Genomic DNA, 18833 nt, shown 5'->3' on the forward strand with positions numbered 1-18833 from the left:
AATCATCAAGAGATTTATTTATTAAATTGCAAACATTAAAATGGTTAAAAAAAGATTTCAGAAAGTAAAAAGAGAGTAGTCAATTTTAAAAGTGTTTGCAAATGGAAGGGAGCAAGTTCCCTGCCCCACTACCATATTTCACAATTCCATCTTCTCCTGTGTATCTGGAGGATTTTTACAGAACCAAAAGGCCACCATCTGTAGGAAGTTCTAAGGGTTCATTTACATAATGTATCACTAGAGTCTTTTCTCCTTGGGTGAGGGCAGCAGGTTTTTCAGGTCAGAAACTGCTCCACACCCCTAAACTCTCTGCATTCCCAGGATGTTAAGTCACTGAGGAAGCTGGGGAGAATATACGGAAGGAAAATTTTGCCTGGTCCAGTACTGAGGCACACTTTTTGCCCTGTGTAGCGTCATTTTATCTCCAATTGACTTCCTTAGATCAGTATGTGTCTATATGTTTCCATAGCACCCACTCCTTAAGTAGCTGATTCACATGGCTTTTATGGACCAAATTATTGTTCCATGCTGCTCTTGATTTTACTTGAGGGTACAGTGACTATTGGGGAGAAATTCTTGCTTGAATTCCAAAGAAGTAGTGTGTTCTTCTGGAGGTCTGATAGATTAGTTCTTTCAAGCCTCACCTTGAATAACATAGTTAGAAGACAGCAGGTGAGCTTTATATGACAATAACCTAAGTCTCTTCATCATGAAAAATGGAATGGGGGAGTTGGGGTTGAAGAAAGGAGCTCTCCACTGTTCCAAAGCAAGTCCATACAGTCTCTCCCAAATTAAGTATATAATCCTTTTAGTCCCAAACAGTGGCTGATGAAGGGAAAACCATGCTAGCCATGCCAAGAAATAAGATACTTTGGTTAACAGCCCTGCTACTTAGAAGAGAGAACTCCCTCAACATAATGTCCTGACATTGGATAAGAGGAGAGGAAATGACTAAAGATAAATTCTTAGCATGCTACCAAGAGCAAAATTGGATGAGGACAGGAAGCCCTAGGTCAGATTGTTCACAATTTCTTGAAGTGTTGTGGTGGCCACGACTAGGAGTTCTTTTAATTTTCCTGGTCTGTGAGGGGCAATCATTAGTTAGGTAAATGCTGGGATATTTGGTCCCAATAGGCAGTGGCCATAGTAACTTCAATCCCTTGGTTACCTCAGAGGTAGCTGGCTGACATTCCTATCAAAATACCCAACTGATATGAGATGTAAACATTGAGATATAGGAGAAAAGGAGACATGCATTCGTCCACTGGGGGTATAGGAACGAACAGAGGGTTGATAAACATATGTTCCTTGTTATAAAGTAAAATCCTGGCCGCGTGAGGTGGCTCATGCCTGTAATCCCAGTGCTTTGGGAGACCGAGGCGGGTGGATCACTTGAGGTCAGGAGTTCGAGACCAGCCTGGCCAACATGGTGAAACCCCATCTCTACTAAAAATACAAAAATTAGCCATGCATGGTGGCGGGCGCCTGTAATCCTAGCTACTCGGGAGGCTGAGGCAGGAGAACTGCTTGAATCCAGGAGGCAGAGGCTGCAGTGAGCCAAGATCACACCACTGCACTTCAGCCTAGAAAACAGAGCGAGACTCCATCTCAAAAAAGAAAAAAAAAAAGTAAACTCCTGTAGGCAGAAACCAGTACTGATGATGATTTAATGTGATCTTGTTTCCCTCCTCTGCCTTCACTCTACCTTGGAGTGTTAGTCACCCATCCCAATCGCAAACAACATGAAGGTGATGTCTCAGCCATTATTACTTTCTTCCCTACACACATACACATACACACACACACACACACACACACACACACACACATTAATGAAATACTCAGGACAACAGCAGACACAAAGTAGTCTTCATTTCTTCCACACATCGGAAACATTTTCAATTACAGTTCAGCTTCTCTGAGGTCCACATCAAGTAGTAAAATACCAAGAGCACAGAAAAGCTGGGTTGGAGGAAATCTCTGCTAATGAGGCACTAAGTGAGAGGCTTCACTTAACAATTCCAATAGACAAGCTGGAGGCCCATGCAGGTCCCTGAGAAAAAGAGTCATTTTGGCTTATGCCCTGAAGGAATTCTAGTCTGCACTTTCTCCTTAGAGTGTGCCTATGAAGTGCCACTGTAAAGAGAGGTCCTTGCTCAGTGGCCACTAGTAAAATCCTAACAGAGAGCTAATCTGCTTGGGGAGCAGCTTTTTTAATAGTGGTGATTTTCTTCTCAGCCAGAGCTTCTCACTGGAATTAAAAAGACCCCAGCCACACTGACAGTTGCAGGTTCCACATTAGTCAGACTGTTTCCTGGGAGGTACTCTTAGCTGGTAAGCTGTCATATCCTCTGATCAGTCAGGATATATTCTAGCGGGATTCTGGGCCTTCAGCTCAGCCCAGGAAAGCTCAGAAATGCATCAAGCAAATGAGCAGAGCTAGAAGGTCACTTTAGAGAGCCTAAAGTGTTTGAAGGCAAGTTATTCCAATTGACTTGGGTAAGAAGGGTGTGAATGGTATTTCTGACCCTTTCAACTATATAGTGGATACCCCCTGTTTCCAAACATAGTGGTAACTCTTAAGAAAATAAAACCTATTTGGGAGTTGCTCTTTCTTCTGATAGGCTTAACAGAAAAGTCAAGAAAATGTACTGATGGGTATCTCACCCATGAACCTCATCCTTTCGTTCAATTTCATGGTTACTCTTGGCAACTCCCAACTCTTCCTAAAATACCCAGAAAATAGAATCAGACAACACTTTGCCTTGCTTCAGTCTCAAAGGGTGGCTCTGAGTTCTCAACCCTGGTCCGAGGGTGCTGGTGACAGCAGACACAATGGAGGTAGTCTACTACATTATGGGTGAAGAGTGAGCGCAATGGATGCAAGTACTGGAAGAAAAGGAGCATGAAGCCAATGGAAATCAGATAAGCAATAATGAGCTGCAAGGCAATCAAGGAATGACAGTAATTCAGTAACACTTTCACTCCAAAGAACTTAAAAACCAAGACCATGATCACATTCTCTACCAACCTCACACTATAGTGCAGGCCCATATGTCCCCAGTTCTGCCCTTTGTCGACGAGATCTCTGTCTGCCAACCTCAACTGCAAAGCTGACCAGCAAGAGAAGTTGATGCCAGCATAGAGGATGGTGACTGAAATCAGGACCACCAGAGTGCCGACCCGGCTGAAGTTTTTCTCAATGTTATTGGGCATCTGGGCACCACTTCTCCAGAACTTAATCCAGGGCTCAAAGAGGATGATCAGGAAGTTGAGCACTAGGAAGGGCACAGCCTTCAATTTCAAAGTGGCTGAGAAGAGCACCAGAATCAGGAGGCGGGAAGTGATCTCCAATGTCCGCCAGATGGTGATGCAGAGGACTTCTAGTGGCCCAAGGCGAATCTTGTAGTCATCGTACTTGATCTGGATAGCCAACATATTGCAAAGGGTGGCCCCATAGGTGACAGATACCAGGGAAAATACCATTAGCACAACTGTTAAAAACAAAAAGAAAAACAAAAACAGGCAATCAGTCAATGTTGGTAATGAAGGCTGTACTTATAACCCAGAGGTCCAGAGAGATGACGGTGAGACTTGAGAGCTCCAGTTAAGAGCAAATGCAAATATGATCACAGCTATGTAAACAAATAGCATGCACTTGAATAGACTTTCTCCAAAGGCGGTATACAAATGGCCAACAGGTATATGAAAAGGTGTTCAACATCACTAATCATCACAAAAATGCAAATCAAAGCCACAATGAGATATCACCTCACACCTGTTAGAATGGCTATTATTAAAAAAAAATAAGTGTTGGTGGGGATGTAAGAAAAAGGACCTTGTACACTGTTTATGGGAACATAAACTGACACAGCCATTATGGAAAACAGCATGGAGGTTCTCCAAAAAAATTAAAAACAGAACGGCCAAACGATCAAATAATCCCACTGCTGGGTGTATACCTAAAGGAAATCAGTATCTCAAAGAGATATCTGCACTCCCATGCTCATTGTAGTATTATTCTCAATAGCCAAGATATGGAAACAAACTCAGTATCTGTTGACAGATGAATGGATAAAGAAAATCTGGTGGGTGTGTCTGTGTGTGTGTGTGTATGAATATTATTCAACCATAAAATTACGGAAACCCTGCCATCCGTGACAACACAGATGAACCTAGAGGACATTATGCTAAGTGAAATGAGCTAGACACATAAAGAAAAATACTGCATTGTCTTACTTATATGTGGAATCTAAAAAAGTTGAACACCTAGAAACAGAGTAGAATGGGTGGTTACCAGGGGATGGGGATTTAGGGAAATAGAAGGATTTTGATCAAAGGCTACAAATTTAGAGTTATAAGATAAATAAGTTTCAGAGCTCTAATGTACAACATGATGACTATAGTTGACAATAATGTATTGTGTACTTGAAATTTTTAAAGAGAGTAGATCTTAAGTTTTACCACACACACACACACACACACACACGTACAAAAATGATAACTATGTGAGGTGATGAATGTGTTAATTAGTTTGGTTGTGGTAATCATTTCACAATGTGTACATACATCAAAACATCACATTGTACACCTTGAATATATACAATAAAACAAAATAGATGCACAAAAAATTGAAAAAATGAACCAAAATATCTTTTTTTGTGTGTGATAGTCTTATATCAGTTTTAGAAATCTTTTTCTCTACATTTCTCTATTTTCTAAATTTCTCATGATGAACATATACTGTAACACTTTAATAATCATATAAATATACAAAATAAACTTCCTTAAAAAGCATGGGTCTTAGAACATTGAGAAGTCACTAACGTGAGAAGAGTACATATAAAGGTATCAGGCAGACTTTGCTGATGAAGCAGGCTTCGGAGCAAACATTGAATAAGGCAGAAAGAACTCTATCTGAAAAAATCCAGTCTTAGGAGACTCATAGAGAACGCTCTTGCTAATAGAAGTCCCTTCTTTGATGTATATCTTCTTCAAGGAACTAACATTGTTTGTGTGTTTCTAGAACACTTAGCTTCAGTGATGTGTCAAAATGTGTATTGAAAATTCCATGAAGGCAGGAGGGACCATGTTTTCTTCACTGCTGTATTCCCAGAGCCTAACATATTACCTGGAACATAGCAGGTGCTCAATAAATGTTTGTGGAATTAATGAAGACTTCTGAGATTAGAGAGGTGCATAAAATACCTAATTAGGTTGGGTGCGGTGACTCATGCCTGTAATCCCAGCACATTGGGAGGCCAAGGCGGATGGATCACCTGAGGTCAGGAGTTCGAGACCAGCCTGGCCAACATGATGAAACCCCATCTCTGCTAAAAATACAAATATTAGTCAGGCGTGGTGGCGTGCACCTGTATTCCCAGCTACCTGGGATGCTGAGGCAGGAGAATTACTTGAACCTGGGAGGCAGAGGTAATAGTGGGCCACGATTGCACCACTGCGATCCAGCCCGGGCAACAGAGTGAGACTCTGTCTCAAAAAGAAAAAAAAAAAATTAGCCAGGCATGATGGCATGCCTGTAATCCCAGCTGCTCAGGAGGCTGAGGCACGAGAATCACTTGAACCCACGAGGCAGAGGTTGCAGTGAGTTGAGATCGCCCCACTGCACTCCAGCCTGGGTGACAGAGTGAGACTCCTTCTCAAAAAGAAAAAAAATAAAAAATAAAACTAATTAGAAATCCTTGGTTCCAGCCGTGCACACGGTGGCTCACACCTGTAATCCCAAGCACTTTGCGGGGCTGAGGTGTGTGGATCACCTGAGGTCAGGAGTTCAAGACCAGCCTGACCAACATGGTGAAACCCGGTCTCTACTAAAAATACAAAAATTAGCTGGGCATGGTGGTGCATGCCTGTAAGGAGGAAGGGAAGAAAGAAAGGGAGAAAGAGAGAAAGGGAGGAAGGGAGGAAGACAGAAAGAGAGAGAGAGAAAGAAAGAGAGAAAGAAAAGAAAGAAAAAGAAAAGGAAAAAGAGAGAGAAAGAAAGAAAGAAGAAAGAAAGAAAGAAAGAAAGAAAGAAAGAAAGAAAGAAAGGAAAGAAAGAAAGAAAGAAAGAAAGAAAGAAAGAAAGAAAGAAAGAAAGAAATCCTTGGTTCAGCTGTATGGGAACTTTTGGAAGTCACTGAATATCTATGTACCTCAGTTCTCAATTCACTGAGATACTCAAGAGTTGCTTATATTTGTCATCAGCAATGTCAATTCATTACCCCCATATGTTAGGAATCTCTGAGTTTGCAGCAGAGTAGTTCAAAAATTTCCAAACCCTGTTGCCTCACCCATGACATCCATGGAACCATATGTTAGAGTAGTGGCCCTAAAGAGCCAGGATGCTCCCTAACCTACCTAAGCCTCAACTATAGATGACACAGGTGGCCCTTTCCTTTTCTTCCTTTATGTCAAAGGATGCTGATTACTAAGAAAAATCCAGTGCTCTCAAGAGAAGTGGGAGGGCTGAGGAATACTCATCCAAAAGGAAAGCTGGAGTTTTCTGTTCCTATTAAAACACTTGATCTAGGGAAAAGGTGGCCATAGAGATGTCAACTTAATCTTTTACTTTCAGTGGAGGAAAAGTTAAGATTTCCCCCATGTAAACCCAAAAGGAAGCACAGCTCTGAGTTCTTCAGTTTTAAGTAGAGTGTTGGAGTCTCAGAGACTGGAATTGGAGACTCTTGAAGTGGTGACTCTTGTCTTTCTCAACCATTCTCAGTCCCATCCTCAAGAGCTGATGCATCTTATGTAACTGGGAATGTGAGAGCATACATCCAGCTGTGTGGCGATGCTTTCCCTTACATTAGAACTCATTTATTGATTAGTAGTGTAACAGAAGGAAAAAAACCTGTTGCTTCCAATAAATGTCAAAACATTTTCAGTCTGTGTCCCTACAAATACACTCATGCCATAAGAGAACAAAATACACAGGCTCTGGAGGCAAACACCCTGAATTCCAATCCAATCTTTGCTTATGGGACCTTGGGGGAATATACTTAAACTCTCAGTGCGTCTGTTTCTTCGTCTGTAAAATGAGAATGATAATTATCTCATAGGGTTGTGGTAAAGATTAAATAAACATTTACATGTAAAGGGCTTAGAGAAATGCCTAGAACCTAGTAAATTCTTTTAGCTGTGTTCTTCTTTCTTCTTCTTCCTTCTTCCCTTCTTTCTTTCCTTTTTCTCCTCCTCCCCCTCCTCCTCTTTCTTCCTATTCTTTGTCATCTTCATCATCCCCCTATTTCCAAAAGTATGGTAGGTGGGTTTACTTTACCTGGATACTATCCTGCTACTTAGAAAATCAGGTCATTTTAAAACTGATAGAACATCTGAAAGTAAGCCTTATAAAAATGTAAGACTCATAGCAAGAAAACTATACAACTTTACTGAAGAAAACTATACAATTTTACTGAGATACATTTTAAAATATTTAATAAAATGGAGAGATTTATCATTTCACAATATGAAATCCAACAATCCTATAAAGATGTAAATTCTCCCAAAATAACCTAAGTAATTTGATGCAAATCTCAATCGGAATCTCAATGAAATGTTTTTTTCTTTTGCTGTTATTATTTTGCTTTGTTTTTTGTAGGATGAATTAAAAAATTATCTTGAAAATTAATCTACTTAAAAGATTGGGGAAAATTGTTCTACCAGATGAGAGATGTGATAGGCCTTTGTAAGAAAGGCACAAAATCTAAAAGCAATAAAGAATTTGAATACATAAAAATGTAATACTTCAGAATGCCAGAAGATACTACAAAGTGTATTGTGGATATTAAATATATCACACACATATTACATGTATGACATGTATATACATATTTAAAACGTGTGTATGTACAAGCAAAAAATTATACAAATATATGCATACATACTCATTCACAGCAGAGAAAGGATTAATAACAAGAATAAGTAAATAGCTCCTAAAAATTAATATGAAAAAGACAACCCACTAGAAAAAGCGAGTAAAATATATAAACAAGCAATTCACAGAACACACAATGACCAAACACAAAAAGATGCTCAGCTTCATTCATAACCAAAGAAAGCGAATTATTTTAAAAGCCAATTATTTTATAATTATACAAATAAAGAATATTGAGTTTAAGATATGAAGAAACAGAAACAGGCACATTTGTATACTGTTGGTGAGAGTATAAATTCATATATCTTTTTGGAAGAGTTATTTGGCAATATCAATAAAATTTTAAACATACATATCCTTCCACCCAGCAATTCTACTGCTATAAATATATCCTACAAAGTCTCATTCATGTACACAGGCATTTATAAAGATGTTTACTGTGGCATAATTTGCAATTAGGAAACAACTTTTTTGTGAAAAATTAAAATTTGTGAGGCTGACATAGGGCTCCTGCTGCCCCTCTTTCTTCCACAGTGTGAAGTCCTTAATCATGGCCTCCAAACATCTGCAGAAGTAAAGCATCATGGGAACTTAACTAAAGCTGTCCTGAGAAGGGAGGTTGTAATGAGGGGAAAAAATAACTTGGGGAGGTTGTGCTACCTTTTTTTTTCCTTTTTGAGACAATCAATAGAATCCTATCGATAGAAAATTAGGAGAATAAAAATAGTCTAATTCATATAAAGGAAATGTATATTATATATTTATTATTGTTATACATGTATATATAAATAACTTGAGAAAAGACATACTGGCATACTGTACTTTTGAAAAATACTTTGTTGACAGAATGTTTCATACAGTCCATTTTGGGGCAAAAACATGTACAATATATATTGTATGTATGTTTATGTTTACATAGTAAAAATAAGTCCAGAAGGATATATACTGGATGATTAACAGAGGTTATCTTTGGGGAGTGAGATTACGTTTCCTATTTTATATCTATTCTGTATGGTTTTTAATTTTTACTATAACCATGTCTGACTTTTGTAATTAAAAAAAGATAAAGACCAAAACTAGTAATGCATGATCACAAAAAAAATTTTCAAACCATACAGAAGAATTTTAAAAAGTAAGACTGCTGACTTTTCATTCCCACTCCGCAGAGGTAGTTTCTTGCATAGTTTCCAGAAATTTTCTGTGCAAATACAATTACTTATATGTCAGTTTGTGCATGTATTACTTTTGTTATTTATTTATTTATTTATGAGACGGGAGTCTCCCTCTGTCGCCCAGGCTGGGGTGCAGCGGTGCAGTCTCAGCTCACTGCAACCTCCACCTCCCAGGTTCAAGCAATTCTCCTGCTTCAGCCTCCCAAGTAGCTGGGATTACAGGCACCCACCACCACGCCTGGCTGAATTTTTTTTTGAGACAGAGTCTCGCTCTGTTGCCCAGGCTGGAGTGCAACGGTGAGATCTCGGCTCCCAGGTTCAAGTGATTCTCATGCATCAGCCTCCCAAGTAGCTGGGATTATAAGCATCCACCACCATACCCAGCTAATTTTTGTATTTTTAGTAGAGACAGAGTTTTGCCAGGCCAGGCTGGTCTCAACCTCCTGACCTCAGGTGATCCACCTGCCTCGGCTTCCCAAAGTGCTGGGATTACAGGTATCAGCCACCATGCCCATCCTTGATTTTTTTTGTATTTTTAGTAGAGATGGGGTTTCAACATGTTGGCCAGGCTGGTTTTGAACTCCCAACTTCAAGTGATCCACCTGTCTTGGCCTCCCAAAGTGTTAGGATTACAGGCATGAGCCACCATGCCCAGCCGTAATGTACACTTATTTTTATTAGATGATTTAAAGGAAAAGCATCATCATTTCCAAAGAGTTTTCTCCTCAAACTACTATGTATGTGAAAAGCTTCAAGACCAACAGAACTTCAAGAACAATTCTTAGTGGGGAAAAAAGACAAAAGAGGGCAAATTTTCTCCTTACCTTATTTGAGACATGGGACTTTGCCAAACAGGGTTAGAATCTAATAGGAAATGGTCCAAACCTGTACCCACACCTATACCAGTGCCTGCCCAAGCAGATGAAGCAAATCTCAGGCTGTTAAAATTCATTAACAACAATTTATCTCAACTTTGAAAACACTGACTCACATTTCATCTTCTGCTAGAGGTCTTACTCATTTCAGGATCACTCTTCTACAAGTGGGAAATTAGGTCAGTGATTGCTTTGTAACTTCCTCCAAAGATCACAGTGAAGGTCAGAACTTGGTCCAGGCCTGACTCTCATTAGTATTAACCCCACGCTTTTTTTTTTTTTTTTTTTTTGAGACGGAGTCTTGCTCTGTCACCCAGGCTGGAGTGCAGTGACGCGATCTCGGCTCACTGCAAGCTCCGCCTCCCAGGTTCACGCCATTCTCCTGCCTCAGCCTCCCGAGTAGCTAGGACTACAGGCGCCTGCCACCACGCCCGGCTAATTTTTTGTATTTTTAGTACAGACGGGTTTTCATCATGTTAGCCAGGATGGTCTCGATCTCCTGACCTTGTGATCCACCCGCCTTGGCCTCCCAAAGTGCTGGGATTACAGGCTTGAACCACCATGCCCAGCCCACGTTCCTTTTCTTTCTCTCCACTGGCATTAGCAGAAATGATTAAATCATTGGTTCCCAAATGTGGCTGATCAAAATCAACTGGGTACCTTTTAGAAATACATATTAAGATTGATTCAAGTCTGGGGAGTGAATATAATTTCAAAAAGAAGCTCATCACATGATTCTGATGATCAGTACTATTTGGGAACCTCTTATTAAAGACTGCCATCCTTAAACAAACAAAACAACAGCATAATTTAAACATTTTGGGCAAGGGAAAATATCCTACTGACTGCTGGTATTACTAGCTTCTTCTGGGCCCAGAGAAGGTTTATCTGTGACATTTTTAGTCTAAACAGCTTACCTGTTTAAGAAATCTGGCAGGCTTGAGATGTCTGACTCCACAAGTTCTTTAACTATCTCCCAGTGCTGTCCGATAGAACTTTCTGTGATGATGGAAATGTTTATACCTGTGCCATCCAATACAGTAGTTGCTAGCAACACACGGCTGCTGAGAACTTGAAATGTGGCTAGTATTAATGAACAAGTTTTTAATTTTATTTAATTTTAAGTTAAATAGCCACATGAAGCTAGTGGCCAGTTTATTAGACAGCTTGGGTCTAGACTTCTAAGACCCTTGATTTAACTGGAGCCCTCCCCTCTCCTGACCCCACTCACCTCTACCCAGGGGAACCTCTGCAGAGATCAGGCTCACATAGAGCTGATAGGTCAGCTGGGGCACTGAGCCCAGGAAGGCTTGGATCTGTGACATACGTTTGTAGGCATTGCGGTGCATAGCCAGGGTCCGGATGGAGTGGCCCACCTCCCATTCTATCAGCACCTCCTCGCCATCTATTAGCATCTTCTTTCGGGTGAGGCTGACATAGGGCTCCTCCTGCTCCTCTTTCTTCCACAGTGTGAGGTACTTAATCATGGCCTCCAAACATCTGCAGAAGTAAAGCATCATGCAAACTTATCTAAAGCTGTCCTGGGAAGGGAGGTTGTAATGAGGGAAAAAAATAACTTGGGGAGGTTGTGCTACTTTATTTTATTTTTGAGACAAGGTCTTACTCCATCACCCTGGCTGGAGTGCAGTGGCACAATCATAATTCATTGCAGCTTTGACCTCCTAGGCTCAAATGATCCTCCCACCTCAGCCTTCTGAGTAGCTAGGACTACAGGCGCATGCCACCATGCCAGCTATTTTTAATTTGTGTAGAGAGGAGATCTAGACATGTTGCCCAGACTGGTCTCAAACTCCTGGGCTCAAGCAATCCTACTGCCTTGACCCAAAGTGCTGGGATCCTAAAGTGCTGGGATCACACGTGTGAGACACCATGGCCAGCCTGCACTACTTTTTGTCTTTTTCTCTCTTCTGTTCTGATCATTTCTCATAAGTCAAAGGGTGGATCTTGCCTTCTACAAGTTACATGAATCTAAATCCATTTTTGTTCAGTCATCGACTGACCTAAGAACACTGTTTCAGAAGTACTTGTTTGAGGACTCGAGGAATTGTTTTGTCTTTTTAAGAATAGGCCTGTGGCAGGTAGAAAAGTGCCTTGAACACAAAGGTATTAAGTCGATACTGTTTTCCTAGCAAAATAATGAAGGTTCCAAAGGCCCTGTTTTCTTACCTCAAATTCGTGAGGTAAAGCATTCCTCCCTCAAAGCATTCAGCTCCATAACCAAAGTTTTAGATTCTGCTTTTTCTTTCTTTCTTTTTTTTTTTTTGAGACAGAGTCTTGCTCTGTCGCCCAGGCTGGAGTGCACTGGCGCGATCTCGGCTCACTGTAACCTCTGCCTCCTGGGTTCAAGCGATTCTCCTGCCTCAGCCTCCTGAGTAGCTGGGATTACAGGCATGTGCCACCATGTCCGGCTAAGGTTTTTTTTTTTTTTTTTTTTTTTGTATTTTTAGTAGAGACGGGTTTTCACCATGTTGGCCAGGCTGGTCTTGAACTCATGACCTCAGGTGATCCACCCACCTCAGCTTCCCAAAGTGCTGAGATTACAGGCATGAGCCACTGCGCCTGGCCAGATTCTGCTTTTTCAAGAAAGGGCTCACAACCATATCTCAGCCAAAAAGTCTTGGGACAGATCAGAGAAAAAAAAATATCTCATATACACAGGAAGCCATCAAAGCAACAAAAGTACTTAAAAGACGACAACTCAAACCTGAATGAACTACATAACTAGGCCCTCGAAAGATCACTGTAATAGTTACTTTTTGTGCCTCTTGACCTGTTTGTGGACAAAAGCCTTTTAAACTGGATTCTTTCTTTACAAAGAGAAAAACATCCTTATGAAAGCCTATCATCCTTGGAATAAGGGTAAGATGACATTTCCTGCTCTGCCCCTCCCACCTCCCCCATACAAATCAGAAGTCTTTAGCAGTTCTGATGTAAGTGGAAGAGAAGCAACTAGAACATCTTGTTCTGGAACACCTGAGTTACCACTTCGCCACTCACCTTGAATGAATAAAAACTGTGGACTACTTATGACTAGTAAGAACATTTGTAGTGGACATTAAGACATCTTGCCCAAGAGACTGAGGTCAAGGGTTGTATTTATCTTGTTTCAGCTCTTATCACTTAGTAGGTATTTGAGAAATATTTGCTGAGTAAATGAAAGAATAAGAAGGAAGAAAATAATACAGGGTAAGCAATTATGGGAGGAGAGGATAATAAAAACAACAATGAAATTTAACAGAAAAGTAGACCAAAGACAAGCCCAGAGGTTGATATGCTCTCTAGCCTTTAGCTCCTGATAGGAAAATTTGGAACATATGCTGGCTGCCAGTCTCCATAGATCACCCTAAGACTGATGCATGTGTACCACTCTGAAGCATGTAGTTTGAAATTTTCACCTTCTAGGGACAAACTCTAAGACCTGGGAAAGAAAAAGATATAAAGAAAGAACAGAGAAGAAAAAGCAACACTTTTTTCCTATTCTTGTTCTGCATAAGAGCATTTTCAATGAAAAATTTTAGATTTTAACCCCAACCCATCAGTACTATTGCTAAATTGGAGAACAGTATTGGAGAAGGTGGTGGCATGAAATGTTCCGTTTACATTTACATAAATGTTCTGGTTCTATTCTCAGGGCTATTTTCTGGTTTAAGTAAGGGTGTTTGCCCATTTATAAGCTTCAATAAATTAGAGTACATTTTCATTTCAGAAGTATGCTTGCATTTCATGTAAGGCACCCAGACTCTACAAGCACCTTCATGTGCCCGATACCACTAATCAAGTTCCTACCTATCTAACAAGTAATTGGCCTTGAAAATAAGCGAATCCAGAGTATAATTTATGAGTTTTTATCTTTTCTCTGCTGTGGGCTTAGCTGCCTGAGGTTATAAATGCTTCCCAATCATTTCTAGTGGAAGCTAAACAACAAAAATGAAAAACAGTACTCAACATTCTACACAGAGGGTTCACAAAGCAAACAAAGGAAGTCAAAAAGAGGGGAGGGTGCAGCTGGGTACTTTCTGAAATTTGTATCTTGAGAGTTTTCGATTGGTTAACTCAATATATTGTATTTGAAAAAGGAGGGACGAATGGTTTATTTGCTCCTGTAGTCACAACTTTAAATTTTTTGGTTTCAAGGTCAAGATGAGGTCTTCCTTTTACAGCTTAACTTCAAAGATTTAGAACCGTAAAGGACCTTTAGATCACCCAGTCCAAAGATGCATATAGGCCAGCTGAGTTATATCTGACCAACAGATATGGTTTGGTCCATCCTGCGTTGTTGTTGTTGTTGTTGTTATTGTTTTAGTCAGCTGTGAAAATTTAAAATCATGACATTTCATATAAAAATCCTGTCTTGGGAGCATCTCCTGAAAAGTTAGTGGATCTGGCAATACTGGGTCTGAATTCCAACATGGAAACAATGGGCCAGGACTCTAGAGGGGCTACCTCCTTCAGGCAGGTCATGAAGATTTCAGATTACCATGGTACTCACTACTCCTCAGTATTTCTCTGAGACTTTGTTTTCATTTATCATCTCACACAAGGCTACTGTTTTTTCTTATACTAGGCCTGCTTCATTCATTTATGATACCTGCCTGGTCCCTGCAAGTGTTTGAGTTTGAGACCCATGATTTAGACTAACCCATTTGCTTTACAGATGAGGGAACTCTATATGCCTTCCTGTGAAGGCATCTTCAGAGATTTTACCAAGAACACACAACCAGTCAATGACAGGGGGAAGACTAGACTCCAAATTTCAGGCCACTGTTTCCATTGATATCCCATATTCTCTCTGATAGAGCCTAATCGATTCCTCCCCACTTAAAAATTTATTGATAAAAAATTTTTTTGGCCTTATTGAGGTATAAGTGACAAATAAAAATTATACATGTGTACAGATATGAAATTTTATAAAGGAGTGAGTTCCATCCTTAATTAGTTTCACAGACTTTTTAGTTGTCTAATGATGAGGTATCTTCCCATTGCAACACTCTGACCCATATTCCTCGGCTGACTGCAGTTGTCTGCCTCTCTTGCAATCAAGACAAACTTGGTCCATTCCTTACTCCTGAACTCATAAGTTTTGCAACATCTCTCTACCTTGAAAACCCCATAGCATCCAGATGAGACTGTTGACACAGGTGCCTATCTCGCTAGGATTAAGTGCATTCTTTCCACTTCAAGGCAATCTGAATGGAAATACTTGATACTATTAAATTGTGCTACTGCATCCACATAGAGAGATGAACTGCCTTCCTTTGCCCCCTCCCAACTTCGTATCTTTATTGCAGAAATATACAAAGAGATAAACAGGAAACTGACAAACCGACAGAGAACTGAACTATATTGGGTTGGGGTACAGATTACCACAGATGGTTTAAAATATTTTCCAGATGTCACATTACTCTGGAAAATTTGAAAATGGCAGTAGCACCAGCCCAAGCAGCTCAGGGTAAAGAAACTTTTATCCAATTTACAAAGCATCCAAAAGGTAGAGTCAAAATTACACACTCAGACCAGGCGCGGTGGCTCACTTTGGGAGGCTGAGGCAGGAAGATCACTTGAGCCCAGTCTACATAACGAGATCCCGTCTCTACAAAAAAAATTTTTTTTTTTTTGAGATGGAGTCTCACTCTATCGCCCAGGCTGGAGTGCACTGGCACCGATCTTGGCTCACTGCAACCTCTACCTTCCGGGTTCAAGTGATTCTCCTGCCTCAGCCACCAGAGTAGCTGGGATTACAGATATGTGCCACCACACCCAGCTGATTTTTAGTAGAGACAGGGGTTTCACCATGTTGGCCAGCTGGTCTTGAACTCCTGACCTCAGGTGATCCACCCGCCTCGGCCTCCCAAAGTGCTGGGATTACAGGCATGAGCCACCACACCCGGCCTATAAAAATTTTTTTTTAATTAACCAGGCATGGTGACACATTCCTTTGGTCCCAGCTACTTGGAGGCTGAGGTGGGAGGTTCGCTTGATCCCAGGAGATCAAGGCTGCAGTGAGCCATGATTGCACCACTGCACTGTAGCCTGGGAGGCAGAGCAAGACCTTGTCTTAGAAAAAAAAATTTTTTTAAATAAAATTACACACTCTGCAGCTATGGCCTTCATGCACAGGGTGATCACGTCTTGTTGTTCCCATTCTAGTTTACACAGCCCAAATAGCATCGTTCATTGTTTTGGAACACAGGTACATACCACATGTTCATCATGGTGGCATTTAAGATTTCAAGTAAGTTTTCTGAATGGTAGACAGGGAAGCCGAGAGTGGGAGGAAATGAGAGAATTGATTAGAGCCATAGTATCCATCTTGTAAATCTTTCATCTTTCTCTGCCCAAGTCTGGGGTGGGGTTAGGGGGGTAAGGAAAAGATTTAAAAGTTGCTCACCTGATAACAGGTCCCAAGAGGATTAGATGCATAAATAATGATAGCGGTTTATCTTTGGCTAGATCTCTGTGGACAAAAATGAGGGTCAACTGGACCATAATGGATGAAAACATAAAGAAAGAAAAGGTGTATGTCATCCAGTAAGTTTCACTATTCTTTCGATAGATTCTAACCATGTACAAAGCAGATGCAGCCTCCCCACAGTACAAAAAGGTGGAGAAAAGGATGCTAAATGGAAAAGTAAATCGGGGGTTGGCTCCACGGATGACATCTTCCTCCAGAGATGAAACCGGATCCACATTTGGCTCCTCAGGAATTTCATAAACTCTGTCCATTGTCGAGGTTCTTTCTGAATGTTGTGGTCTGGTGTTCATAGCACCCTCCCACCCATCCCCAAGAGAACCCTATGGCCGCTACAGTCCAAGTATAGGTGAGGAGAGCTCTGTCAAGTCCAGTTTGGGAACAGAGATTCACTAGTTAGAGGAAGAAACCGCTCTCTTCTAGACTCAGATTCGACTTGGAGTCTGGGATGGAAAGCCCAGGAGTACCACTTTGAACTTGACTCTTGATTGGCCCCGATTCCAATCGTCAACATACTTGCTGTGAAACTTGAACAAGACAAAAGCAAGCATCCCAGCGCCCCATCCAGAGTCCAACTCCAGGGACGTGAAGAGTCATGAGAACAGCGGCTTCCGTGGCGGCTCCTTTCGCAGCCCCTCAGGCAGGGTGTAGCCGATCTGTCGGGGGCACCGACACTCAGCAGCTCCTCACAAAGAGTCCTGACCAGTGTGTCCTCTCAAGTCAGCGGAGAGCTGAGCCAGGGCAGAAGAGGGGGCGCAGAAGAAGGGGGGCAGAAGAGGGGATTCAGTTCAGTGCCTAGGTATACTAGCTATTGCTAGGCTGTAGCTATTAGCTCGTCCGCTCACCTGCGCGCTCTCAGGACCTTTCCTGAGTCCAGGGTTCTCAGGATAGCTCCTCGGATTCCCCCAAGCCCCGCCCCCAAGACCGCCTGGCCCGGGAGTGGAGTATTGTCACCACCCTGTCTCCGAATGCAGTGTTGAGGGACAGAAGCAGAGCGCGCTCGCTCTACAGGATCAAGAAAAGGCTGGAGGGGCTGCTTCTCCTCGGAGAAATTTTGCTAGTGAGAGGCACGACGTGCGGGGCGCCAACCTGGCTGGACGGATGTCGCCAAACTCTTGGACGCCGTCTGCTGCCAGGGTCCTGCCTGGTCTGCGATTCCAGCTGCGAGAGGTCGGCAGCTTCAAAAACTAAGGCACCGGGACGGCGGGGGCGGGCGAGATGGGCGGGACCGCTGGGGCCAAACAAAACCAGCCGGAGAGTTCCCGGGCAGGCGGCCAGCCGAGGGATGCTCGTTGTGAAGTGGCGGGACAAAAAGGGGCTTGGGCCGCTCTTCAGAAGCACTTCTGACCACGACCTCCAGACCCAGGCAGGAGCCACAGCTTTACTCTTCCCTAAGAGCAGCAGGCCCCCACTTCTACCCCGCCCTCCCTAACTAGTTAAGTGACTTGCTCCAATACTCACTCTACCCACGCGGTTAGGCAGGTGTGTCTCCCTCCGCCGCAGGGTTGAACCTCCCTAGGTCCTATTGCCCTCCAGATAATATCATGAAGGGGGACCTGGGAGGAATAGGGTCAGAGTTTTCGGCGGAGGGAAGATAGAACAGGATAAAGGTCAAGACTCAAGGTCAGCCCACAGACACTGAAAGCTCATATTTTATGCCTTGATTTCTCCACTTGCAAAATGAGGCCAGGATAGGAGCTTTAGAATGAACTTACAGGTCTTTGGTTGAAAGGTTATGAAGAGGTGCCAAATTCTAAACAGACTGGCAAAGAGCCAAGAGAGAGCTGTTAGTAAAAACTGAGAGGGGTGTCTTAAAGAGCTTTGAAAATTACCTGTATTCTTAAGTGTAATCCTCCCCACCTCACTGAGCTTTTGTTTTCATATCTTCATTTGCATAATTCTAAACCTCAGAGAAAAAGAGAACACATCTGCCTCCTGGTAATAATATAGATGAAGGCCAGGCACAGTGGTTCACGCCTGTAATCCCAGCACTTTGGGAGGCTGAGGCAGGCAGATCACTTGAGGTCAGGAGTTCGAAACCAGCCTGGCCAACGTGGTGAAACCCCATCTCTACTAAAAATACAAAAATCAGCTGGTCGTGGTGGTGCGTGACTGTAATCCCAGCTACTCAGGAGGCTGAGGCAGGAGAAAAACTTGAGCCCGGACGGCAGAGGTTGCAGTGAGCTGAGATCACGCCACTGCACTCCAGCCTGGGCAACAGAGCAAGATTACGTCTTAATAATAATAATAATAATAATAATAATAATGATGATGATGATGTAGCAGAGCCTGTGCCAATCTCCTTTTGCTGCAGGAAGTCAGTAAAACAAATCTATGTGAGGAGTGGCCAAGTAGCAGCCACCAAAATAATGGCCTCCAGGTTGTCCTGTCATTATGTTGTTTTTTGTTTTTTTAAGGTT

At 42.0% G+C, this 18833-nt stretch overlaps 1 protein-coding gene across 1 annotated transcript; it reads right to left on the reverse strand.

Annotated features, from left to right (window-relative positions):
* Positions 1-113: 113 nt before the first annotated feature.
* On the reverse strand, positions 114-17887 carry XKRX (XK related X-linked). Its single transcript, XM_003810396.5, has 3 exons — positions 16333-17887; positions 11155-11423; positions 114-3494 (listed from the first exon to the last, which is right to left on the reverse strand). The coding sequence occupies exons 1-3, from the start codon at positions 16704-16706 to the stop codon at positions 2749-2751; spliced, it is 1389 nt and encodes a 462-aa protein (XP_003810444.1). The 5' UTR covers positions 16707-17887; the 3' UTR covers positions 114-2748.
* Between the last annotated feature and the right edge of the window lie 946 nt (positions 17888-18833).

The sequence above is a fragment of the Pan paniscus genome, chromosome X, assembly GCF_029289425.2.
Source record: "Pan paniscus chromosome X, NHGRI_mPanPan1-v2.0_pri, whole genome shotgun sequence".
Classification (NCBI taxonomy): domain Eukaryota; kingdom Metazoa; phylum Chordata; class Mammalia; order Primates; family Hominidae; genus Pan; species Pan paniscus.

Excerpts from the sequence above, each read along its gene's own strand:
- XKRX (XM_003810396.5), bottom strand. The coding sequence starts at position 16,706 with ATGAACACCAGACCACAACATTCAGAAAGAACCTCGACAATGGACAGA. Across the intron at positions 11,424-16,332 it reads CTCTTGGGACCTGTTATCAG|ATGTTTGGAGGCCATGATTA; the intron begins GTGAGCAACTTT and ends TTACTTCTGCAG. Across the intron at positions 3,495-11,154 it reads AGAGGTTCCCCTGGGTAGAG|TTGTGCTAATGGTATTTTCC; the intron begins GTGAGTGGGGTC and ends TGTTTTTAACAG.